Source organism: Nycticebus coucang, chromosome 9, assembly GCF_027406575.1.
Source record: "Nycticebus coucang isolate mNycCou1 chromosome 9, mNycCou1.pri, whole genome shotgun sequence".
In the NCBI taxonomy this organism is placed as follows: Eukaryota; Metazoa; Chordata; class Mammalia; order Primates; family Lorisidae; genus Nycticebus; species Nycticebus coucang.
The window spans coordinates 47,240,236-47,260,603 of NC_069788.1; the positions used below are offsets into that span (position 1 = coordinate 47,240,236).

At 45.4% G+C, this 20,368-nt stretch overlaps 1 protein-coding gene across 10 annotated transcripts; it reads right to left on the reverse strand.

The window, feature by feature from the left end:
- Nucleotides 1-1,808: 1,808 nt before the first annotated feature.
- LOC128594577 (butyrophilin subfamily 3 member A2-like) lies at nt 1,809-19,720 on the reverse strand. Of its 10 annotated transcripts, XR_008382596.1 has the most exons (12): nt 19,030-19,720; nt 18,153-18,293; nt 17,798-17,892; nt 15,593-15,940; nt 13,749-14,030; nt 13,440-13,640; nt 13,110-13,130; nt 12,994-13,020; nt 11,892-11,918; nt 8,275-8,417; nt 7,061-7,087; nt 6,668-6,747 (listed from the first exon to the last, which is right to left on the reverse strand). XR_008382596.1 is itself a non-coding variant. In XM_053603499.1 (11 exons), exons 2-11 carry the CDS (start codon nt 18,161-18,163, stop codon nt 6,083-6,085), a joined length of 1,620 nt encoding a protein of 539 aa, XP_053459474.1. In that variant the 5' UTR covers nt 18,164-18,293; nt 19,030-19,718; the 3' UTR covers nt 1,809-6,082. The 10 variants fall into 10 exon arrangements, 9 of the variants coding, with proteins under 9 accessions (XP_053459474.1, XP_053459469.1, XP_053459472.1 ...); XM_053603499.1 differs by lacking the exon at nt 8,275-8,417 and having other exon boundaries at nt 1,809-6,747; nt 15,593-15,856; nt 19,030-19,718; XM_053603494.1 differs by lacking the exon at nt 8,275-8,417 and having other exon boundaries at nt 1,809-6,747; nt 19,030-19,718.
- Nucleotides 19,721-20,368: the final 648 nt, after the last annotated feature.

Below are 20,368 nucleotides of genomic sequence, written 5' to 3' on the forward strand. Positions count from 1 at the left end.
TAATCGTACTTTGCTGTCATCAGTTTTTTCAAATGCTATTTCTACATCTATTGAGAGTACCATATAATTTTTCTCCTTTATTCAGTTAAAACTGAGAATTATTCAGCTATTATTTCATCAAATAGGTGGTCAGTTCCCTCTATGGTGTCCCATATCTCACCTGTCCCATATCTCTTTTTGTATATATATGTGCTTAGACATTTCAAAAGGTCTGTCCTTAGATGAGGTATGTAAAAATATGTATATATATATATTAAAGACCTGTCTTAACTTTGGAAATTCTTTCTTCTGCTCAATCTAGTGTTGAAGCTCTTGACTGTATTTTTTATTTCATCCATTGAATTCTTCAGTTCCATGGTTTGTTTGGATTGTTTTATGATATCTATCTCTTTATTAAATTTCTTTCCTTATTTCATTGTATTGTTTATCTGTGTTCTCTTGTATTTCACCAAGTCTCTCTAATATCATTATTCTTTATTCTTTTTTAGGAAATTCAGAATGTCTCCTTCTTCAGTTTCTGTTACCAGAAAATTGTTATGTTCCTTTGGAAGTATCATGTTTCCTTCCTTTTTCGTGGTTCTTGTGTCCTTATGTTGTTACTTGTATACCTGGCATGACAGTTGCTGCTTCCATTTTTATAGATTGGCTTTCACAGAGAAAGACACTCTCCTATAAATCTATCTATAGAGTTGGTTGGCTTTTATTGTGGACAGGTGCAGTAGTGTGGTCTCATATGATTTTTTTTTCAGCTATAATCAGCATCAGTGGTGTCTGAGTTCTTCAGTGGCTTGGACTAATGTTGTTAATAGAACCTATGGTGAGGCTTTGCTGGGGCAAGAATTTCGGGCCAATCCTCAGGCACCAGTGGTGGTGGCAGCAGACAGAGAAGGCCTCTTCTCAGGACCCCAGTATGTGTGGGAGCTGGTGAGCAGGGTAAGTCAATCTCTAAGGAGAGGAAAATGAGTAAAAAATATATTTTGCACAGGAAAGCTGGTTGGTATAAAAGATAATCCAGTTATGAAGATTATTTACATAGTCATGATAGCGCTAAAATGACTTAGCAGTTTAAAACAGGGAGGATAAATCAAACAAAGCTGGAGAAGCAGGCTAAAATCTCACTATGTAGAGTCTTTTAGGGTATGTTAGATTTTGTCTTTTGTCTTTGACCAATCAAAAAACCACTGAAAGGTTTTTAATGAAAGACATTAGTAGATTTGTATCCTGAACAAAAAAAAAAATCATTCTACATACAAATGGGTGACTAAGTCAGATCTTATTACCATCATTCATGTGAGTAATGAAAATACAGGCAGTTCCCTGGTTATGAATAAGATAGGTTCTATAGGTTTGTTCTTAAGTTGAATTTGTATGTGAGCTGGAACAGGTACATTTACCTGTACCTATAATAGCCTCCATTCATAAGTGCAAATTGTACATCTGTCAGAAATTTGCAACTCAAAGACTTAACTGTAATCACCTCTCCTCAAAAGTGCGAGTTGTACATAAGTCATATGTTTGTAACTCAGGGATTGCCTGTATCCTGGTGGTGGTAGTGGAGACAGAGAGAAGTGGCCAGATTTGGGAGTCATTTGTGAGTAAAATCAGCACGATGAGGTGATGGACTGAATTTGAAAGATATGGGAGAAGTGAGGTAAAAAAGGATCACTCCTTGATAGAGACAACCAGGGTTTCCATTTTGTTTTCTTTGACGTACCTTTTCAACATTCATGAGGAAATGTTAGTTAGGCAATTAAATATAGAAGTAAGAATCGCACAGAAGTCTGGGCTGGAGATATATATTTAATTGATCAATAGAGATGGTAGTTGAAGCCACGAGTCAAGATCATACAGAAAAGGAACACCGAATGAGAAGAAGAGGTATCCAAAGTCAAACTCGTCTCTCCCCTCCAGTGTCCCTGTAACCTAGTTCTCCACCAGCATTGCCTGAGCTCCACCCAAGACTCCTCCCTCTCCCTAATCCTCCAAATCCTATTAAAGCTATCCATTTCCATCTCTCCCAACTGCCACCACATTAGGTCAATTCCTCATAATTTCTCATCTGGATTACTATGGCAACCTCCTAAATGGTCTCCTTATATTCCTTCTCTCCCCATCCACTTGCCACATTGCATTCAAAGGTAATCGTATTCTTAAATCTGATTAAGTTGCTCTTTTGCTTAAAATCTTCAAGGGCTTTCCGTTGCCCCATTAGAAGATAACATGGTTTGCGAGACCTCTATGATCTATGCCTACTTCTTCAGCTTTATTTCTCATTACTCGTCCACTTCCTAATCACCAAGCACATCAGGCCATCCTTTCTCACTTTGTTATGAATTCACATATGTAGGACAAGTCTTACTAATTTCTGATCAGTTTGTAAGTCACTTCCTGTAGCGGTTTGGGGTCACCAGAAGAGGGGGTCTTGGCATGAGGAATGAAGAGGCTTGACACAAAGTCTGTGTCAGGGGACTGAGAGGACTGAGGAACTCTTAAGAGGAGCCCTTCCGAGAAAACCTCAGGTCCATATTGATAATCATAAAACAGGAAGAAGTAAACAAAAGCTGCCTGTCTGACATTAGCACTGATTAGGGAGGAGATGGAGAAGATGAGCTAGAATGTCTTCACCTTTGTTTTTGCAAAACCGCAGACCTAGAGCACAACTCAAGCCTCCATCATCAAGAGAACTTTGGAATCTAGAGAATCTTTACTACAATTATTATTGCCACACCTCCACACATACATTTTCTCTGGGAGGCCAGTTTTCTGATCTCCTGCATGCACAAAACTCACATGCCATTCTCATGATTCTCCAGGTCTCACAAGCAGGAAGTGAGTCTTATGCTAAAGATCAGGGCTCATTTTCCCCTACAACCTCTTCCAGGAAACCTCTCATTCCCCAAACTAGGTTAGCTATATAGAAGTTAGGTTTGCAACACCTCTACTTCCCTAATCAAAACACATAACACATTTACATTTTATTCTAATTTTAAGTTCAGTTAGCTTGCTTTCTTCCACCAATCATAAGCTCCATGACAGAAGATAATTTATCTGTCCCATTTATGCTGCTAATTTACTTAACACAATGCTTAGTCTACAATAGATGCACATTGTTAAATTACATGTAATGAGTATATTAATTATATTTTATAATGTTTAATAAATTATATTAGTTAAATTAATGAATATATGGAAAAACCACATGCTTCAATTGTCCACTGAAATAGGATTCATGTAATGACGAAAAGCCTAGCCAGGTTATTTTCACTTCCCAAACAACTTTGGAATCTGTGCCACAATCACAAGGTTATAGTCGTACATTGTCCCTGGGCAATTTCTTCCTACAGGGCCTTCCTGCTTTCTGTCTCATCTCCATCCTTCAGACTGTAGTATCTAAAGTACAACAAAGTTTATTTTTCTGTTTAAAACTCTTTAATAACCGCTCACTGCTAATAAGGTAAAGCACAACCTCTCATGCAAATTGTATACCATGTGATGGCATCCAGACAAGAGGTGAGTAAGTACCTGAAATTTCCCAGAGAAAGAAGCATCTTCTTCCTGTTCATATGGAGGAACTCTATGGTCTCTAGTGGCAGTTCTGATGAACCCACACAGTTTTATAACTCATGAAAATTTCTGTATAGAAATTCTGTACTAAATAAGGAAAATTACATTAAAACTAAACCATAATCCAGTCACTTTTGACTAGGTGTTATAAGCCTTTACATTCTACCCTTTGTGATCTAACAAATCCTCACTTGTAGGATTCAACTCAAATGTCATCTCCTTTGTAAAGTCTTCCTAAACACCTAAAATGAAGATTGCCCTCCATTCAGTTCCCAAACACTCTTACTATACCTCGATTATCCTCTGTTTATATGTTTACCTCCTTTACTAGACACTGAGTGCCTAGAGATGGGGGATCAGATGTTTTTCCTATTAGTTTCTCCAGAATCAAGCTTAGCTAGACTTCATAAGAAGTATTTTTAAATTACTGAAAGAATCTCAGTCAAAAGGGAAAAAAATTAAACAACTATTATACATAGTGACAAAGAGCTTAGGGACAAAATACTAAAGGAGGAACGACTATTTCTCCTATTAGAGTGCCAGGAAGCTTCACAGAAAGTTGACATTTGCCTTGCTTGAAGAGAGAATAGGATTACATCAGCAAGAGAAAAGTTGATTTTAAAGGTGAAATAGAATCCAGTCCAAAGAGTAAGGATGAGCCAATGACCAGAGGGATTTACATGATATCGTGGAGAATCTACAGAAAGTCAGTGGCTGGGCCTGCTAGACTGTAAGTGAAAAGGAATAAGCAGCAATGTGAAATAACATAAGAAAAATAGACTGGGCCCAACTTAAAAACACCTGTGATGACATGATAAGTAAAGATTTGGTGTCTTGCAGTCAATATGGACCTAATGGTTGTAAAGGGGAGCATCAAAATTAAGTTTGTCCTTCTAAAATTTTATTCTCCCTGGATTAACAAATATTATTTCAGTTATAGCTATAGCCTCCTCAAAGGTCATGACCCTGGCCAGGTGCAATGGCCCATGCCTATAATCCTAGCATTCTGGGAGGCCAAAGCGAAAAGACCCCTTGACCCAGGAGTTTGAGACCAGTCTGAACAAAAGCAAGACCCCATCTCTACTAAAAACAGAAAAAGTAGCTGGGCATGGTGGCACATGCCTATAGTCCCAGCTCAGGAGACTAAGGCAGGAAGATCACACGAGCCCAGGAATTTGAAATTGCTGGGAGCTATCATGATGCCACCACTATGCTCTATCTTCAAGAAAAAGACAAAAGAGAAAGAAAAAAACACACTTGTAACTGGTGCTAATTTGATCTAACATTCAAGGCAACTTGAATATTTGTAGTCCTCAAATATGACCCAAATAAACTCTGTACTCTAGTTTGCCTCAGCCTTTTCCCCCACCCACCCCCATAGGTAAACTAATTCTTACCATCAGATTAGGAAATGCTAACAGGCAATATATTTACTAACTGGAAATGTTCATGGTCAAAGCTTTCTACACGTCACCCTGTACCTGAAAATTCTCTTCTTCATTCATGTCTTATCCTGGTACTTACTGCCTGCTTGTAGTAAGTTTTCTTTCCATAGTTGTGGTATTGACAGAAAAGGTGAACCCACGCCCTTATCCTTAACTCCATGAATTATCACAGCACAACTTTTTCACAGGTAATATAAATTTAGTAAGGTTTGGAAAAAAAATAATGGTGTGTGTCATCCATCCCACAATAAAAAGTGGATAACAGACAATACTAGATTTAGATTCTCTCCTCTTACAAATCCATCAGTCATCCATTTCTCTGGATTTTTTTTTTTTTTGAGACAGAGTCTCACTATGTCGCCCTGGGTAGATTGCTGTGGCGTCACAACTCACAGCAATGTCAAACTCTTGGGCTTAAGTGATTCTCTTGCCTCAGCCTCCCAAGTAGCTGGGACTACAGGCACCCACCACAACACCCAGCTATTTTCTGTTGCAGTTGTCATTGTTGTTTAGCTGGCCCATGCAGTGCTCCAACCTGCCAGCCCCGTGTATGTGGCTGGCACCGTAACCATTGTGTTACAGGCACCGAGCCCTCTCTGGATATTTTTACATGGCCAACTTTTCTGGTCAGATACGCCAAACTCCCCAGAATAGAGCTGGGACCACCCTCAACCTCGGGGTCCCTCTGCACAAACCCAAGTTGAATAAAGTAAATTCCCCTTTACTCTGCAGAGTAATTCAGCCTTCAGCCACTTTCATATCCAAACAGTATGAAACATTTATTTTATAAACTCCCATGAAACATTTTTTAATACCAAAAGAAAAATTACTTCTCCTGGTTAAAGTTAGCCTACTCCAGGCAATTCCAACAACAGCCAACTTTTATCTTCGGCTAGCTGAGCACAAGGCATGAAGTAACTATTCTCATAACCACATATCCCAGGACTCTACACTCAGAACAAGAGGACAAGGTTCCCAGGGCCATCCAGGACTCAGCTCAGAAGCTTTTAACACAAGAAGTCTGTAGCTCCTGGAAGAGCCACAGTCAGGGGTCAAAGGACAGTAATAGGACCCTATGATGCCACAGTCTCAGGGATGAAGGGTAGTAATGGGGATTCCACCTCTGGAGGAATACCACCAACACCTGAGCCTGAGATGAACCTCTCCCCTGGGGAGCTCTTCAGCTCCTCCAAAGAAGAATTGTTATGGGATGCAGGGAGCCCCTCAGGCCCACCCACCACAGAGCAGATGGTCATGGACAAATCTCCTGAACGTAACATGAAGTATGGAAACAGAGTCCCTGAGAAGGAAGCCGGAGGGAAGGAGAAAATGTGGGACCCATCGTTCATGTTAAAAAAGGAAGCATCTCCTTCACTGTAGTCCAGGAAAACACCTACTCTGTGGGGAACTCGCTGAAGGCACAGCTGAGTATCAGGTTTAGTACAGGCACAATATCCAACATCAAACCGCCCCATAACCCAGAACCCCTTATCTGGGGACTCTTTGTACCAGTCTGTCCTTTTCACATCTTCCCTACAGACCCCCAGAGTCCACTGGTTGCTGTCTCCATTCTCAACCTCCACCTCCCAGTAAACTCGCCCCGACGTGATGCCCTCAAGGCCCAACACGCTAAAACATTCACTTGAGCTACCACTGGTGTCCTTCCAGGTCAGTGTCTTCTTGTCATGAGAAATGGCAAGGTTGGAATGGGCAGAGCCTGGATTCAGAGTGACAGACCCTGCGGAGAAAGTTACCAGTTACACAAGGCCCTACCCTGGCCCATAACAAGAGTGTACACACCCCTCATCCCACCACTTAGCTGCAGGGGGGAGGGGTGGGCGCTCTCCAAGCAGAAGAAGAATCCAAGAGATTAATTTGACAATTATGTCACAGGCTCCTTGAAGAACAGGGCCAGCTTTGCAATAGTCAACTCCACCACCCCCTCATCACCAATCATGGTGCCAGCACCTGTATAATCACAGAGAACAAAAGAAGCCAGAAGCCAAGAGGGCAGCAGAAGGAGCACCCAGAAATAACATGAGGTCACTCACAGGCCTGGAACTTTTCCGTCCGCCAATCTACAAGAGAACCACACAATTCATATCAGGGCTGTGCAGGGATGGTACACATCAAAATAAAAACCTAGTCTTCTGACACATCGCAATACAGGAGTCAGAGGGAAAAATATGTTTGAAAATATTCAACTGACTTTCATTCACACACCACACACACACACGTATCAATCATGCTACAATCTTCATAATGAAAGCTAAGCCATTAAGCTTAACATCCAGGCATTGACAGACTGGACACCGCCTGGATTTCACTATCAAATTATGATTCCTCAAGTCTCTAGTAATACAACCTTCCTGAAAGCTAGGGCTTTTTGAGAAAGAATTGAGGGGATTAAATTTTCTAAAACCTCCATTTACTTGTAAAAATCTGACTGAGCTGATCTTGTAGGTAATCTCTAAACCATGAGCAGAGAGAGAACTATATCTGGTTGAGTTGAACTTGAAGGATGACTGTAAACCATAAGTGAAAACTCAAGGTACAGAGTAAGGGAAATCTTGCCCAGTTAGGAGGCAACAGGGAAGTTTCTAGGATAAGAGAAAAGAAGTTCAAGTCAGGAAGCACATATATCCAGTGAGAGGTCTGATGGTAATGACCTCTTTTCCCCTCTTTGAGGACTGGTGGGAGCAAAAACATCCCTATAAATAAGGAAGAACCCAGAAATACTGGATCAAGCCATCTGGCTCCCTTAAGAATTGCCCAAAGCTTTTATACTGCATTGAAAGTCTCTAACAGAAACACCACTGTCCTCAGCCCCCCAAAGATGTCTATATTCCAAGCCCCAGAATGTGTAAGTATGCTACATACAAGGGGGACTTTACAAATGTGATTAAGATTAAAGATTTTCAGATGGGGAGATTAATCTGGACTGTCCAAGTGAGCTCAAACCCTTAAAAGCACAGCACTTTCTTGGCTGTAGTCAAAGAAACAGATGTAATCACAGGAGCAGTGTATGAGACATGCTGGTTTTGAAAAATGCAAGAATAGGCTTACAAAGGAAGGAAAACAGATGACCTCTAGAAGCTGGAAAAGATAATATCCTCCAGAAAGGAACACGGTCTTGTCCTTATTGGACTTCTCATCTACAGTGCTGTGAGATAGTAAGTTTGTGTTGGTTTAAGTTTGCGGAAATTGTTACAACAGCAAATAGAAAACAAAGAAGCCCACATAAGGTTAGGAATATAGAACACACCTTACATGGACTGAGGCGCTGGCGGGGGAAGATATCAGGAGAGAGGATAAGATTCCCCATCAACCGCACATGGAAAGCTGAGGACCCAGCTTCCTACTGGAAGGTGGAGAGGCAGAGATTCCCAGAGAGCCAGTAGACCAAGCCTAGGGTCAAGAGGAAGAAGCCATAAGGTGTATCAATTTTGCAACCAGAGACAAGTGACCCAGACTACGAACTTCACCTCAGTCAGAGTCACAGGAAGAAGGACCAGCAATGCTCCTAACAGCCACATGAGACATGCCCTTTCTCAGCAGATACCAATCCAAGGACCTTAAGGACCAGATCAAACTAGCCTCCCCAGAGTGAGGACCTGACATGACTAAGAGGGAAGCACAGGGTCCCCTCTCCCCCACTGTCCCCCAACCTCTATGCTCCTTTTAGGGAAGAAGAAAGATCACCTGCCAAAGCAAATTGTATATATATGTCATAAAACACCAAAATGTCTTCAACTGGAAAGCTTTTGCCTCCAACAGGGTGGAGCCTCAGGAATAAGATTAGAACAATAAGCAACAAGTAAATAACATTTATCTTGCACGTGGGTGCAAGATCACCATTGTCACCTATCCAGATTCAACAGGTATTTCCATCTTTGTTAATCTGCTTGATGGAAAGAGGATCACATAAAACAGTTGGGTGCCCCAGATGACCCTTTGAGAAAAGTGAACTTTAATTTACTCACCAAGACATGAGTGGATACTTGTTTATAATTTTCTACAGCACTACTGACAGATTACCAAAGAAGAAGAAAGAGAAGGAGGAGGAGACAGGACAAAGGAAAGAGAGAGAAGGAGAAAAGGAAACTGGCATTCAATTTTGAGACAACAGTGTATCAAGGGCTATGCTGCACACTCTAATGCATTCTTCGCTTAATTTCCACAGCAAATCCTTAGGTTGCAAATTATTGCTCTCATAAGATGAGAACAGGCATTTGTCCACCTCACACTGTAAACCTGTCAATATGAAAATGTTGATTCTAGTGTAATGATAACATTTACAAAATAAAAGTGTAGGTAAGACATACATTAAAACACATAGACAGCAGAGAAGGGGGAGATGGCACAAGAAGGCTATTTGAACTTCATTGTTTATTAAACAAATCCTAGGGAGAGCCAGTCCAACTCTTTGGGTGGGTTCCTCATGCATATGGTCCACCCCCAGCCCTGCTTCATCTCATGGCTTGTCCCTCTCTGTCTCTCAGTCTCTGTCCCTAATTATGAGCAGAATCATCCGGAGCAAGGGAAGGGCAGGTCACACAGGCTCAGAGGCACAGATCTCAACCCACCCTAGGGATAACCCTCCATTGCACTTGGATTCCCTCACTATACTCCTGTTCCAACTACCGCCGGGAGGCTGAGAGGCCTCATTCCCAGGGGCAAAACTTACATGCTTACTTCAAATGGCTAAAAAATAAACGTCTTTACTGAAAACTTTTAAAGCAGTATCAGGGAGTAGATTACATTTCATGCAGTCAAGTAACCTGCAAACCCTCTTCACACTTTCCAAGTCAGAACCCCCAGCTATGATTTTCAGTCCTTTCCTACACTTCCTAATGCCAATCCTGGGCACTCTCCTCTCTCCTCCACACCTACTCTTTTTTTCCCCAGTTTGCTCCCTAACTTTTCTCAGGTAAACAATTTTAACCTCTCCAGGTTTCTTCTTTTATGTATAATTTTTTTGGGGGGGTGTTTTGCTTTGTTTTGGTTTTTTGAGACACAGTTTCACTTTGTCACCCTGGGTAGAATGCGGTGGCATCATAGCTCACAGCAATCTCAACTCTTGGTCTCAATGGGTCCTCTTGCCTCAGTTTTACATTTTTAGTAGAGATGGGTCTCGCTCTTGCTCAGGCTGGTCTCAAATTCATGAGCTTAAGCAATCAGCCACCTCATCCTCCCAAAGTGCTAGGATTACAGGCCTGAGCCACCCTGCCCAGCCCTTTTATGTATGATCTTCACACATTACCCCTAAAAAACCTAACCAAGGGCCAGGTTCACCAAGCAAAACAGGATTCTCCTAAACAGAGAGAAAATGGTTGTGAGCAATTATAAGTTGCTTTTTTCTGTAACACAAACATATACACGGAATTTTACATAATTTCAGGCAGTTCACAGACTCCACCTCAGGGCCATAAACATCCTAGAGGCTCTAGACCCCATATACGGAGCATTTGCTCTAAAGCAACTAATTCCTCAGCATCCAAGGAGGCTTAGAAAAAGAAACTTAGTTTGTAGAGCAAGACAGAGCACAAGGAAGCAGACGGGAGACCAAAATCCCAGAAGTTGAGGACCAGGAAGGAACAAGAAAACCAAAACCTGACCAACAAGCAGAGGAACTTTCAGGTAAGAGAAATACAGAACCAAAGACTCCCCAAGGAAGACCTGACTAAAAATGCAAGCATGATTTCTTTTTGTTGTTGTTGTTGTTTTGTTTTTTTGAGACAGACTCTCATTTTGTCACCCTCAGTAGAGTGCTGTGGTGTCACAGCTCAAAGCAACCTCAAACTCTTGGGCTCAAGTGATTTTCTTGCCTCAGCTTCACAAGTACCTGGGACAACAGGCGCCCACCACAACACCCAGCTATTTTTTTTTTTTTTCCACAGACAAGGTCTCGCTCTGGCTCAGGCTGGTCTCAAACTCATGAGCTCAGGCAATCCACCCACCTCAGCTCTGTAATTCAGAGTGCTAGGATTACAGGCATGTGCCACCACACCCCGCCAAAAGCGAGATTTCTAACTCTTCTTCAAACCAGCAATTCCTGATCTACACAGTCATTACCCTGCTTTCCTCAGAGCTAAACTCTCCACTGTCAATGCAACAAAGTATCAACTGAACGAGGTATTGTCCTGGGGTCTTGACAACCCTGACAGTGACCTGTAGTAGAGGAAGGGCCAGAATGGTAACAGATCTGTGTTCCCAAGGAGGAGTCCCCACAGTCTTCTGAAGGAGACTATAAGAGTGACAAAGAGGGCCGGGCATGGTGGCTCATGTCTGCAATCCTAGCACTTTGGGAGACAGAGGCAGGTGGATTGCTTGAGCTCAGGAGCTCGAGACCAGCCTGAGCAAGAGTGAAACCCTGTCTCTAAAAATAGCCAGGCAATGTGGTGGGCGCCTGTAGTCCCAGCTAGTCGGGAGGCTGAGGCAAGAGAATCACTTGAGCCCAAGAGTTTGAGATTGCTGCGAGCTATGATGCCACAGCACTCTACTGGGGGCAGGAAAGTGAGGCTCTATCTCAAAAAAAAAAAAAAAAAAAAGGCCGGGCGTGGTGGCTCACGCCTGTAGTCCCAGCGCTGTGGGAGGCCGGGGCGGGTGGATTGCCTGAGCTCAGAGGTTCAAGACCCATATAAGCAGCAGTGAGCCAGAGTAAGACCCCGTCTCTACTAATAGCATCAAAAACAGCCAGCACCGCAGGAGAAAGAAGAAAATCAACAAAAATGGAGTACTTCAAACAAAGAAGAATGAACAAGCACACTGAAATTAAAAATAAAAATAAAAAAAGGCAAAAAGAGAAGGGCCACTGACAGGGAAGAAGACAGGACAGAGGCTAGGGGAGGTAAAGCCAGAGGAAACAGCAGAGTCGCTCACCTGCGTACAGCTGGGCCTTCCTCCAGGCTGAAAGAAAACACACCCTGGTGAGACGCCAGCCAGTAAAAACCTGCTCAGGGTGATCCTACTGACCCTTGCCTCACCTGGGCTGGAAATAAGGTGAGGCTATCCATAGTAGGAAAGAGGCTGGACAGCAGGGTGCTGTGGGAAATTCCCTGTACACAGGCCAGGAAGCCTGAATTTTGGCTTTCAGATAGCTGCCTCTGCCTCACAACCTCAAAAATTGATATTCCATCTTCAGTAGATAGAATAAAAAAATTATGGTATCATGTGAAAATATTTGGGGAATAAAATTTTAATTGTTCCATAATCATAAAAAAGCATTATTATACCCAGTCTTTTTCTGGCAAAGGTTTGGGAAATTACAAAAAAAGAGGAATGATTTAAGGACAGGGATGTGAGGTGAGTTCTGGGATAAAGGTAACCAGTTTTTCAGAGATAAATTATTTCTGAAGATAAACACCACTATTCTGGGGAGCATTCCGCTCGTCCCATCCCACTCCCTAATGTGGTCAGCAGCCCAGTTCTCTCATCATCACTTTTTGATCAGCACCTTCAGGAGCTGAAGAGAACAGATTCCCTGGAAGCTTTTATAGAGAGGGGCCTTGCTATGTCACTCAGGCTGGTCTCCAACTTGTGGCCTCAAACAATTATCCCACAGGCCTGAGCCACCAGGCCCACTGGCTGGGGTTTTGGGCTGGGGGAAATGGGGAGGCAGGACCCAACTTATTTACATAGCTTATTTAGTGAAACATCAGAGCATCTGGCTTTGGCTTTCAGGTGCAGACTGCAAGTTAGATGCATTGAAGGATAAAAAACTAACAATCTGGTGGACAGGCCAGGACTGCAATAAGACCCAGGATGCATAAGAGACTCCAGGAGTCATCATCACACTCGGGTTCCCAGGCACATCCGAGATCAGCTGCCTAGTTACCGAAGAGCCCAAGGAGCAGGGCTCCACCTCCCACCAGTTTCTGCTTTTGTCACCAGGGAGCTGGGATCCACAAGTCTGTGCCTAAATATAAACAAAGACAAGGGACACATGGGCAAGAGACTAAGGGGCATGTTCAGAGTCACTCACCAACCCTGTAAGCTTTCTTCCTCTTGTCTGAAAGGGAACAAGGAAAGAGGTAAGCTGAAAGCCAGAATGTCTCCTCAAAAGGATACAGAGAGTTCAAAAGAGAGAGTAGAACGTACCAAGCTCTTCCTGGAGTTGACCTGAAAGAGTAAAAAAAAAAGCATGAACTCCCACCCCTAAGAAAAGGAAAGACCAGAGAACCCATCAAAAAATATTTTTTGCACTTGATCTTAGACAAACAGCTGAGAAGTGATAAGAAGTATTTTTCTGTACCCTAGAAGAACTTCCAACCCCAGTTCCACCCTAGCCTCCACGGCTCCAGCTGTCCTCTCTGGATCTCCTCAGACACCTGCTCTGTGGCCTGAGCCCTGGGTCTCCCTGGAGAGCTGGCCCCGCAGAGCTCAGCACCAGCTCCTGCACGCGCCAGCCCTGGCCCTGTCCTGCCTTACCCACGGCCTCCAGCGTCTCCTCCTTTGCCTTCTGGTCCTCCTCCTTAGCCCGGCGCAGACTCTCCCTTTCCTCCTGCTCCTGCAGCTTTGTGAAATATTCTCTCGTGATAAAATATGCGGCCCCAAAGAGTAGGAGACCCAGCATGACCATGCTCACAGCAAACACTGACTTCCAGGGAGACGCCTGAGGGAAGAAGGCCTCTGTGGCCCAGGCAGAGACACAGTCAGGAGCACAGCCCAGGAGGACCAGCCCAACACGCTCAGCCCTGCCTCCCTCTGACCCTGCCGGGACCAAGGAGCAGCACTGACCCGGGAGGAAAATGGCCGCCACCTTCTCCAGGCCCAGGAGGGGGTTGAGGATGGAGCAGGTCACGTTCCCCGCAGAGCTGTCTCTCACCACCAGGGTGGCCTCCACACTGAATAGCTCCTCAGCATCTTGGGCGTGGGCCTCAGAGAACGCCAAGAACTTCTCTCCGCTGAGGTGTCTCCACTGGACCTGGGGCTTTGGGAACCACCCCGAGGCCGTGCACACCACGCGGATCCCGTCGTCCTCGGGCCCGTCAATGCGAACTTCAGGAGCGGAGCCCACCCCTGCGAGAGGGAAGCTATGGAGCCAGGGACGCGTCCTGGAAACCCAGGAACCCAGCAGCGCCTACGCCTTTGCCCAACACCAGGGGGAGCCAGTTGTGTTGCATTCTGAGGGGTGGGTGGGTGGGGCCTGGAGGAGCAAGGTACTGGCCCTGCCGCAGGAAACAGAAGGAAGCGGCACGGGGACAGCTGGCTGTGCTCTGCAGCCACCAGGTGCAGTCTGAAGCTCAGAGGATGAGGAAGAATGGCTTCCAGGTCCCAGGTCCCTTCTTGCCCCTTCACGCTTCTCACCTCACACACTCTCCCTGGGCATCTTGTTTGATGCCCTCTGCCTCTTTCTGTAAATCATGTCACCCTGTCTCCCAAACTTCCTTCCCTTATAACCGCATTTCTATGGGTTATCTCTACCACAATTCCTCCCATACACTTCAAACTCAAAATTCCAGGCCTGAATTTATAATTTTGCCCTATCTGTGGTATATCAATTATAAAAAAAAATATCCTCGGTTTCTTGCCATTCATTTTATCCAGCTCACCCTCTGACATCTGCTTGTTAGGAACTTCACACTCTGGCGCTGGGCTCCGTCATGTGACTTGATTTGGCCAGTGAGGGTTTACCAAAGGCAACTCAAGCAGAGGTTTGACAGGCACTTGCACCCCTGGTTTTGCCCTCTGATAATTCCACAAAGGACAAGCTTGGGCTAGTCACGGGAAGGTGAGACTCATGGAACATTCCCTGGCCACCCCAGCCTTTCCGCTGAAGCTGTCAGAGATAAGCCAACATCCAACTGACCACCACAAATGTACAAACCCAGCCAAGGTCCACATGGTGACCTCTTCAGCTGACCAAAGATGTATGAGCAAGCCCAGCTGAGATCAGCCAAGGCCAGTCCTGACTTGTTTAACTCCCTTAATGCTCAAGTTAAACATTTATCGCTATATGCCATTGAGACTTTGTGACTCTTCATTTCACAGCATGTCACAGCAACAGGTAACTGATGCATAATTGCCCATCTCTCTATCACTAAACACAGATAGCCAAAGCAAATCCCTGGGGGTCTCTCAAGTCCCCTCTTGCCCCTCCAAACTCTATGTCCCCAAACTCCATGTCTCCCAAACTTCCTTCCCTTATAACCGCATTTCTACAGCTTATATCTACCACAATTTCTCCCATACACTTCAAACTCAAAACTCTGAGGGAAGAAAGGCTCTGTGGCCCAGGCAGAGACACAGTCAAGGGCACATCTACTTTCAAGGGCACATTTTAAGGGCTCTATATGTTTGTACTGAATAAATAAATGTATGAGTGAGTGCCCTTTTACTTATCTATAACATGAGAGCTAAGTGTAGAATATAAATATCTTAACACAATAACTCAGAAAAGGCCATGAAGGCTATGTTAACCAGTTTGATGAATATTTCAAATTGTATATAAAACCAGCACATTGTACACCATGATTGCATTAGTGTACACAACTATGATTTAATAAAATAAATAAAAATAAACTGATATTCCTCTCAACTCCAATACTCCAGAACTCTAGAATACAGAACAAGTCACCAACCTGCCACCTTCAATTCCAAAGTGGCCTCTTCATAGAAGGCTCCTTTTTTGAAGAAGCAGGTGTACAGCCCATGATCAGAAGCCTGGACCTTGTGGATCTGCACAGCAGCCTTCCCCTGGGTGAGGAAGTCGCTCACGAGCGAGGTCCGCCCTGCGTATTGGGCCATTTGCTCCTTGTTCTGCTCCTGTCGGTTCCGATAGACGAACACCACATCTGAGAACTTGCTGCGGAACCACCTCAGCTCCATGCTTTCCGCATTCATGGCTGGGGACAGGAAGCAGGGCAGCATGGCATTCCCGCCCAGCACCGCCACAATGGGGTCCAAGGGTCCCATCACAAGGAACTTGTCTGTGGACACAGACATAGAAGTGAGAAAGCTGGGTAGACACAGGCCCAGAGGCAGAGAACACACACCATCAAGTGCTCCAAGCAGGTGCTGGACGAGCTGCCCCTGGAGGCCTGATGGATTACACAACAGTGACTGAATCTAGCTAAGACCTCTGACCACATGATGTGGCCCAGAGATGATGTCAAAGAAATTCCCTCACTGGCCCATGTTCCTGACCCCAGACCCTTCTGTGAACTCTCTACCTCAGTGATTCTCAGTCTTGACTATGCATCTGAATTTCCAGCAAGGCTTGTAAAACCTAAATTGCTGTGCCCCATCCCCAGAGCTTCTGACTCACTGACTTCTACAGGGCTCCCAGGGATATGGATGCTGTTGGTCTAGGGACCACACACTGAGAAACACAACTTTAACCTGTCTCCAGACAAAACTGACCAAGGTGAATCACACGTGTGGCCTGGGTCAGACTGTTCTGACAGTCAGCCACACCAGGAAACTCCCCACTCTCACTCCTCAGTCTTTTGTTTCTCTCCATATTTCCCCCCACCTCACTGAATTATATGTGTACCTAAAACCTAGAGTCAAATGCTGCTTCCATTGAAAACCTGCCCTATCTCTCCCAGGAGCCTGCGTGATAAGGTAATTGCTGTGTGAGAAAAAGGAACGTTCACCACACCCTCTGCCCCCTCAGCACCCCGGCCCTCTGAGGCCTGATGGATGGGCCACAACATGATTGTTCTGCCGGACGAGTCACAAAGGGCCTCCAAAGAGTAACTTCTCACCCCCCATGCTATTCAACCCTGGCCAGGGTCACCATTATATCTCCCCAGTGGACTAGTCTCCCCGTCTGTCCTCTCCCCATGTCCCTGTCTATGATCCTCTTACCCATGTCCCTACTATGCCCAAAGCCGTTCTATGGCTCCTTAGTTTCTCCCAGTGGCCCACAGGCCTGACAGCTTGACCCCAGTACTTCTCTGACACCAACATCTGAAGAACAGGACCCTCCAGTATTTCTCTCCCCTGCACACTTGGCCCCATCCAGCAATTGTCTCTGCTGTTTCCCAACATGCTGGGCCACTGTCGGCTTTGCACTGGCTGCTGCCCTCAAGGGAGCTGTCTTTCGCAGAGATCCTCACGGCTCTCTCCCCTTCCCGTGGCCCCTTGTTCAGCCACTGCAGCCCACCCACACCCCACCCTCCTTCATGCTCTCATCACACTCATCTCCTGGATGGACACGGGCCTGCCTGGTTTGTCCCATTTGCTATTCAAAGTCCTCTGCTAGAAGGTAAGCTCTGTGAAGACAGGGAATCTGTTTTGTTATTAGAATAGCACCTAACACAAAGTTGACACCCCATTTATTAGGTGAATAAAATAAATAATTAATTAATGTTTAGAATACCAGTAAAGCAGGTAACCAAAACTGATGGGAAAAGTATTTTTAAATTTTTAAAATTTGGCTTTTTTCCCATTTTTAATTGCATCCTTTTATTTTGTATTTCAAAATATTAAGGAATACATGTTTTATTTACATACTTTGTTTTTTGTACAGACTGAGTCAAAGTTCTAAGTGTTCCCTTCACCTAGATAATGTGCAGTGTACCCAATACATGTGAATTTACCCATCCCATCCTCTCTTCCTAATATTTGGCATTATTGGACAATTTTCAGGATCCCTTGTGATTATTTTATGGTTTAGTTACTCTTCTTGAATTTTAAACTGCAATCAGTGGTTGGGGAGCACTTCCTGGAGCCAGGGCCTCCACAAATCCCCTTCCAGTCCAGATTAAGAGAACCAGCAGAGCACCTAGAGGGTCCCCGACACCTGAGAGAGACACGGGAAGAGGGACAGGGACACTCACCTGCAGACACACAGGTGGGCAGCCGGGTGAGGAGGAGTACGGAGGTGAGACAGCAGAACAAAGAGCTGCTGGAGCAATTCTCCATTTCTTCAGAGCTGAGGAGAAAGACAGGATAGGACAGAGATCCAGCCCAGGGCCCTGGAGCCTCAGAGGGAAGACAAGGCTGGTGTCAGCACTTCACAGAGGCAAAGCTTGGGCCAGTAGGAAACCACTAGGGCGATTCTAACAGAGAGCTGAGCTGGCCTCCTCCCAGCCCTCCTGGGAAGACTCTGTGGTGTTAGGGAACTGACAGGTTGGCCTGGGAAGAAACTTCATCTTCCCTTCCCGCCATAATCGCAACCACAGCAAGCTTCACCTGGGGCCCATGGGTCCTTATCTCTTCATGGGTCACACAACACTGGTGATCTTCCTCCTCTCCCAGGACACAGGACCCAGACTTGGGCCCCAAGCCACGGAGGACGTGCCAGCTCCTGCTTGCTTGTTCTGTCGCCCCCTACTGGTGACCAGGGTATAACATGAGAAGAATCACAGATGGCATCCTCAAGGGGCAAGCCTGTCACAGCTGCCGAGAACCCGGTCCTGCTTTTTCTTTCTTTTTTTTTTTTTTGCTTGTTTACTTCACCTAAGTTTGAATCCAACCCCAAGCCCTGCCTATCATGGGCCAGAACATGGGTCCGCATCCAACAATTCCCCACTGACAATTTAATCCTCAACCTCTCTCTCTTTCAGGAAGATTTCTGCCTGAGAGGTGAAGGACTGTGGTGGGAGACAGAGCAGCAGAGAAGACAAAATGAGCCCTGGTTAGAGTCCGGTTTGGAAGGAGGGAGAAGAGGCAGCTGGTGTCCTAGGAAGGACAGGCTCCAGGGGCTGACTGCCAGCCTGCCCCCAGGGCTTGGCTCTGTACGACCACCTTAGGGGAGTGTCTTCACCTTCTCTGCCTCTCTTTCCTCACCCATACAAAATGGGGATAGCAGCCACACCTCCCCCCAAAGCTGTAATGATAGAATTAGAGCAGGGCCTGTCCTAGTAATATCACTACCTAGTCCTGCAGAAATATCATTAAGGTGCAACCCTCACTAAGGCTGTCTAGGTCCTCTGAGAACAAGGATATTGTCCAGCCGCCCACTTGCCCTTACTCCCCAGGCTCATCGCATTCTCAGCCTCCTCCACCTTTAGCCGCTGCTCCCTGGCTTGCTCTTCTTGGCCCACAGGTGTCTTTGAAGCCAACTTACCTGCTTCTCTTCCTTCCCACTTTGAAAGGCTGTGACTTCCTAAGGCGTCTGCAAACTCAGCACTTGAGAAAGTTCAGAGCCGGAGTGCTGGGGGCCCAGGATTCCTCATCTCTGAGTGGGAGGGGGCTTCATAGAAGAGCAGAGAAGCAGCAGAACCTGGCAGAGGTCACAACAGCATCTGCAGAGACCCCGGCCCCAGGGCCCCCCTAAGTGCTACCACCGGGAAGAGTCAACCCCTCTCTGGCTCCTGCCATCTGAAAGTGAAAGCTTGCAAAAAGCAGCCTGAGCAGAGTTTGCCTTGCCCTCTGGACATCGCACCCCTGTTGTCAAAAAGGAAGCAGCATAAGCCAGGCAGCAAAGAGAGGGCAGCCAGTTACCCTGACGCTCCCTGCAGAATACTCCACTTATAGTAGGAACATCGTCCTCTGCCACCCCCACTGCCACCACCAGCCTGCCCCACAAGAGCCTTCCCAAAGCCTAGAGACAGCAGGAAAACTTTATGAAAACACAGGAAGAGGAAAACAAAATTACCCTGGATATCTACTATCAGGAACTGGGCTACACAAATTATACTCATGCCACCGCATTCACACAACTACCAACAGAAATGAAGTAAGACGTGAGCCCTGCTAACTAGTCACACTAACGCAGTAGCTGCCTGGGGGAGGAAGGGGCTAGAGCTGCCAGGAGATGGCCCCTCACACACCCAGCCCAGCCCCCAGCTGCAGACACCTCAAAGTGAGAAAGGAGCAGGAAGGAACCCTGGACTCTGATCACCACGGGCCAGAAAGCTTATCTCACCCGAACCCCAGCCCCTAGAGCTCCCTAACGGGAGGGGGAGGGAGTGTCAGAGCACAGGTCAGAGTTCCTGTAAGAATAGGTGGGAGACTGGGTTATAGCTTTGCATCTTACAAGGGTATATGTGAATCTTAGTAAATGTGGAATGTAAAGGTCTTAGCAAAATAACTAAGAAAATGCCAGGAAGGCTATGTTAACTAGTGTGATGAAAATGTGTCAAACGGTCTATGAACCAAGTGTATGGTGCCCCATGATCATACTAATGTACACAGCTATGATTTAATTAAAAAAAAAAAAAAAAAGAATAGGTGGGAGAGCACCGGCAGAAGGACGTGAAACAGCAAACTTCGCTGCCTCCCAGCTGCTTAGGACCGTGTTCCAGCTGCTTTAGCAACACTGTTCACTAAGCCAGGAATGACTTTGCTTGTTTAAAATATTAATTATCCTATGCTAATGGGGTTAATATTTTACATCCCTTTTTAACAAGCTCGTAATAGCTCTTATCTTTAGTGGTTCCAGGTGCTTTTGAAAGAGTTTCAGA